Below are 6,422 nucleotides of genomic sequence, written 5' to 3' on the forward strand. Positions count from 1 at the left end.
AGAACTTGCTTCGGGGGCACCATGTGGCTATCAGACCCATTTCTTTAGTCTTTTCCAAGAACTCAAGTGGCAGAGTTGCCAATTGGCCCTTGGCGAAATCTGGTGTAATCATCCAAAGAAATGGCTGGGTTCTATTGCAAATGCCCCAGGCAAACTCACATAGTTGTTACGGGGTCAAGACCGCGAGATCACCAAAGCTTATTTATATAACTGAATTGGGTTCCATGGAGTCTAGCCATTTCAGGCAACGGAATTGGGTTCCAATTTGCGCGTGGTTTAGCCCCAGGCGCATTCTCCGAAGTTTATAAAACGGCCAAACTTTGCGGTCTTGCTATAGACAATCCCAAACTCCAATTTTGACGTGGTTTGAACCATTAGAAAGCTTGTTAAACCTACTTTTTAACCCAAGTAGTTTGGAACCTAATATTTTTGTACATCAAATGATATGACCATTTTACACTTAGTTGGTTGAAAAATAAATAATTTCGGCAAAACACTCACATCCCCCTCATTTTAAATCGGATAAATACCTATGATATATCGATAAAAAGGGTTTGCAAAGCAATAAAAGATGATGCAATTCAAAAATAAAAATAATAAACTTTATGTTATGAAAATGGGGTAGAAAGCAGGCCACTACTAATATCATCGGAACTTTTCACTTTTTATCAAAGCATACGGAAACTGTTTCATCACAAACACAAACACTAAATAGATAAGCGAGCATGGGAAGTGAGACGCTCCCCCATCAAGGTAAGGTAATAGTTCTAAAATAGATATACAGGAATTGGAAGGAGTGCTAGCTACACCTAAAAATAGGAGAGAAACATGTTGGACTTCTCGTTTGATTTGAGCATAATCAGGAGCCGAGAATGAAGTCAAGATATGAGTAATTCCAAGGGCAAACAGAGGAGCCTCCATTCCTGCTAGAGAATTGCTCCCACTGAACTGTAAACACAATCATTGTGTCCATCCATGGATACTAGCAATAACTAAGACGGCGTGCATTGATGGAAAAGCAACGTGGTCCTACCAAGTATTTCATTACATCCTTGACATGTCCCTTAATCTGGACTCAAATACTATCCATTTGTTGTATCTTTGGTACTTAAAGCATACTCACCAAGATAGAAGAACATTGCATCGTCCAACTCAGCTATCAATAAATCGAAATGCTTCAAAAAGGAGTCCAGTGGTAGATTGGTTGGTTTCGCCGAGAATTTAGACATAAATGAACTAGAACAGAATAAATGCTAAATATCCCATTTTTAAGATCCTGACATCGGGTGAGTCTGCGACATATCCATCAAAATGAACTTGTTTTCCCAAGTCTCTCTCAAACAGACACAACCCACCAAAAGAGAACCGATAGTTGCCATTAGCAACCAAAACAAATACTTACATGGTGCGATAAGTTCGCATCCATGATTAGGACAAAATTGCCCGAGGCATGCTTCAAACCGTGAACATAAGCAGTCCCTTAAATTAAAACTGCATCAAGAACCAGCTCATCATTTTCATTGCAAAAAGAACTTATACTCATTACATAATCCGAGTTTCTAAGGTCTAGCCATCGACAGCTGCAGTTATAAAGGACCAATTACGGGTGTTTACAAGCCAATAATGAGTAAAATAATTGATCATCAAATATAGCTCCAGTGCTACTTACAATACAATCTTCTCCATACGATCTACCCACAATTTGGCAAGTGGTTTTACTGCTGATACTGTATAAAAAATAAAAATAAAAACCCAAAGCTTTCTACCTTACCGAGCTCCGTCCTAAAAGAAAGAATCCACCAGCCAAAGATCCACCAGATAATCAAACGCATGGCTTTTGCACTTGGAAATTCGCATGCACAAAAACTTATCCAAACACTCTGAGAAAGCCAGAAAGGAAAAATGATAGCTTTGGTATTAACAAGAATTGCCGAAAAAAATTGAATCCTATAGAATTCGGATGAAAATTGAGGGCCAAAATTCGCAGAGAATTGAGAGAGAGAGAGTCCAATTCTTCGGGGAAATGGGAACAACGACGACTACTAGCACGGTGGAAACGAAGTCGCAAACTTAGGCCACTTGCTGCAAACTATTACTCTTGGCCGCAAAATATTGCTTTTGGCCGCGAACTATTGTGAAAGCGCAACTAAAAATCACGCTTTTCTGTCATTTAAATGACGTTGCTCCTGGACGCTAACTATTGCTTCTGGCCGCTAAATATTGCTTCTGGCCGAACTTTATTGCTTTCCCTGTTAATTCTGAAAGCGTGAACCTAAAACACGCTTTTCCCTTCTCTTTCTTTTTTTTTTTTCCCTCCTCACCCACGCTTCCCCTCTCGCGCTTTCATTCGTCGCTTTTATTGAAAGCGTGAACTCATTTCTATGTATTCATCACAACGACAACGGGGTTGTTTTGTTCAGCAGAGCCAGAGGAGGAAATCGGAGCAGAAATCTGGACAAGAGATCTTCCATGTTTTACCCTAGCTAGTAACTCATCCTTGCTGTTATAGGTAACTAAGGTAACCACTTCAATTAGGCTTTCTTTTTCTTATCAGTCAGTCATCTTGTTCAAAATCCTTCCTGACCTCTGCTGAGCTGAACCATGCATGTCATGTGAGTTTTGATTTACTCCACATTCTTCATGAATTTAGTTTGTCGTATAAGAGTTAATCACTACCAAAAGCAGTTTGCAATTTTTTGGCCATGATTATGTAGCTATTTGTTTAGGACTCAATTTGATCTAATTGCATTGGGTATTTAATCAGGATAATGATGGTTATTCACTCAGAGGTAGTGTGCAGTTTCTAGTGCTTATCTTATGTTGTTTTATATAGGCCATTATAAATTGGTCAAACTAATAACGGTTATATGCGAATTGCCTATGGACCAATGTGTATTTGTGCGCTTGTTGTGATATATAGATTATTTAAGTAATAAATTAAAGGACCGAAACACACACACAATATGCGAATAGAAAACAGTAAAGAAATCAACACACAGAATATACGTGGTTCCCCAAAACGCAGTACGTCCACCGGAACGAGAGAGCGGCTGTTGTTCTTATTATCACAGTACGAAACAGGGTACGTCTGCTCCACTCACTCCGCTCCGCTCCGGCATCTGGCCTCTTTCTAGAACTTCTTTGTATCTCTTCATATTAACATATGAGCCACAAGTTCTAACATAAATTGTTGGTGTTGGGAAGGATGAGAGTTTGGTATAAAATTCATCTTTTTGACTAACGATTATGTTTTGTAATTTTGTGGGGGTTTCTTTTGTTGGTATTTCTTTTGTTATCCAAATGAATGTTTTCACTTTAGGAGCATATATCTCGGCTCTTGTTTTTTGTTTCTCAGTTGTTAATGGATATGCTGTTTAATTAGGATGAGTAGTAGAGTTGGAAGAGTGGGGGCTAACTTCTGTGTTTTGTAATTGTGTGTGGGTGGTTTTCTTGATGTAGAAAAGGGAAATTAAATTAGAAGTCATTGACATGAGGTTGCTTTACTTTGGGGGCATATGTTTTTGGTTTTCTGTTTTTGTTTTTGAACTGTAAAGTCGATGTGAAAAAAAGCAACAAAAACCATGTGAATCAAGTGATGCTGCTGGGTTTATTACAACTTAGTAATCACGATTCACAATGATGTTTGATTTTTCACTAAAACCTGCAGGAAGAGCATCGGTGGAATGCAATGGATTCATTTACTATAAGGAGCTTAGATAGAATCAGCACGTTACCAGATTCCATACTGTGCCACATACTTTCATTCCTTCCGATGAAATATGCTGTTAGGACCAGCACTCTATCGACAAGATATCAGTACCTTTGGACTTACATTACCAGCCTTCACTTTGACAATTCTGAACTCTTTACTAATGATATTGGAGAAGCTGAGGCTGATTTGAGTTTCAGGAATTTCGTGAGCACAGTATTGCTTCTCAGTAACGTGTCCTGTTTGGAAAAGTTCAGTCTTAAGCTTGAATCATTTTGCAATATTGGCATTGTCAAGTCATGGATCAGCATTGCAATAAAGCGTAACGTTCAAAAGCTAGAGCTTGGATACTCACAATTATGTGCAGAGATTCCTATTCAGTTGCCTCAGACAATGTTCATTTGCAAAACATTGGTGGATCTAATGCTGAAAGGAAAGGTTTCCCTACAAATTCCTGCTTCGGTTTGGCTTCCCAGTCTTAAGATTCTTAAGATGGAGGACATTATATATGAAAATGGAGATTCAGCTCAGAAGCTCATCCACGGATGCCCTGTTCTTGAATATATGGATTTTTATAGGGAGGATGCGAAGAGTGGAGAAGTGTTCAACATTTCTGTGCCCACATTGAAGCGTCTGGAGGTAACCTGTCTAGGTCCTGGTGAGCAGCTTGTTTTTAATACCCCAACGCTTGAATACCTTGATCTCACCTATTATTGGGCAGAGGGTTTTTCATTGGTGAACTTATCATCTTGTTGGAAGCACGCATCGATATTGATTTGTCCGGCTCAAGACCCATCAATTCAGCCAACATACTAAAACTTCTTCGTGGAATTGCAAATGTTAAGTTTCTTTGGGTAAGATTTCCACCTGTTGGTTACTATTGAAAGAAAATGTTTCGAAAAATGCTTGCAGTGATTGAGGAATTTCTTTTCATGTTTATACTTATAGGACTTATCTATTATGTGAAACCCCGTTTTGCCCTGAATATGTATGGATTATAGATATGTTATGTATGTTCGTCAGTGGAGCAAGGAAACAAAGACTTTCCTGCTGCACCTCCACGAGTGAAAAGTTTTGACTAACAGGTTTTTACATTATTCCATGTGTTGTAATATTTGTAAGTTGTCACTGGTGCAGTTTCATGCTGATATTACGGATTATGTTCCGACAACTTTCCATACTCTTCAGAATTTGACACATCTAAGGCTTCTGTGTGGCTTTAACTGTAGAGGCTTCAACTTGAATTTTCTGAATGACTTTCTTGGGTGCTCGCCTAATCTCGAAGAACTTGTTCTTGAGGTATGTTGAAAATAATTACGGGATTGTTCTGGCATTGGTTTGCATTTGCTTAATTTTAACAAATAAATTTTTCATCTTCAGGGAAATAGATTTTCTTCAACCAAATCCTGGAGCCCACCTCTGAGAGTGCCTCATTGTTTGTTATTCAATCTCAAGGAAGTTGAGTTTCTTTACTTACGTAGAGAAAACCAAGAGTTTGAAGTGACAGAATATTTGCTGAAAAATGCAGAAGTTCTGAAGAAAATGACAGTTGATTGTCAGCATTCACATATCTGGCAGATAGCACAAGTTCCAAGAGCATCAAAGACCTGTATTCTTAATCTCCTTTAAAGATGTGAGTCATTATTCTTTTTGTTTTTGGGTATAAACTGTACAAATGCTAATGCCAAGAAATTTCTACTGGATCTCATCTAGAAGGAAAAAGTATAATTGCTCATTATAATGACGAAATTCGGTTTTACCAATTGGGTAAAGTTCACTTACCAATTAGCTCATCTAAGTTCTTCTAATAGTTTTCCACATCTTGTTTGTAAGAGATCCCCTTTGTTTAATTTGCAGGCATGAGGATGAACATCTTGGGGTTCCTCCTCGGCCCTAGCCACCTCATCGGGTAAAGGTGGATTATTAAGACGACGTTTTGCTTTAGACTCTCGAATACGCCTGACTCTTCTTCCATTGAGTCTTGTTTGTTTCCGGAAAACGACCACGGTCTTTCTTTTCATTAGTGACACCGATAAGGTCTTGAGTCACTCATGAAAAGAAAGATCGTGGTAATTTTCCGGAAACAAACGAGACTCAATGGAAGAAGAGTCTGAGGCATATTCGAGAGTCTAGAGCAAAACGTTATCTTAATAATCCATCTTTACCCGATGAGGTGGCTAGGGCTGAGAAGGAACCCCAAGAAAACGTTGTAAGAATATTTTCTAAAAACTTCAGAGCTGTAGGATTATGTTCACACTAAGGACAATACTTGTTACGTGGCTTCGTTAGTGAACGTTTGCATGAATCCCTGGTAGTTTAATATGCTGATAAGAGATTATCTTACAGACTTAAATGGATACGATTGAACATATGGATGCCTATGGAGGTTATCGCATCTATCTCTTTCCAGGACTACAACCTCGAGCCGAACTGTTACAGTTTGGCGTATACCATCACATCACCACAAACGAGGCCCATCAAATGTTGAATCAGGCTATTTTAGAGGAATCTCAGCAAAACCCTTCCCTGCAGGGGGATGAGTTAAGGGTCGTGGTTAAATATAATTTACTGACAAAATTGAACATTACCTGGGCCATGGATTTACATGCAGGATAACTTCTTTGACTATAGTAGCGCCATTTATGAAATCTTTGATGATAGAAATTTTGGTGAAACGAGAACCGGGTCACACCCTATACCTGTACCAAATGTG

At 38.8% G+C, this 6,422-nt stretch overlaps 1 protein-coding gene across 1 annotated transcript in view; it reads left to right on the forward strand.

The window, feature by feature from the left end:
• The window catches only part of LOC131329841 (putative F-box/LRR-repeat protein At4g15060), a 38,285-nt gene extending 33,276 nt beyond the window's left edge, over positions 1-5,009 (forward strand). Inside the window, exons 2-3 of the mRNA XM_058363238.1 lie at positions 3,668-4,563; positions 4,847-5,009. Of these exons, the coding sequence (XP_058219221.1) occupies positions 3,668-4,525 (858 nt within the window). The 3' untranslated portion in view covers positions 4,526-4,563; positions 4,847-5,009. The remainder of the gene's footprint in view (positions 1-3,667; positions 4,564-4,846) is intronic.
• The last annotated feature ends 1,413 nt before the right edge of the window (positions 5,010-6,422 follow it).

The sequence above is a fragment of the Rhododendron vialii genome, chromosome 6a (genome assembly GCF_030253575.1).
Source record: "Rhododendron vialii isolate Sample 1 chromosome 6a, ASM3025357v1".
NCBI classification, from domain to species: domain Eukaryota; kingdom Viridiplantae; phylum Streptophyta; class Magnoliopsida; order Ericales; family Ericaceae; genus Rhododendron; species Rhododendron vialii.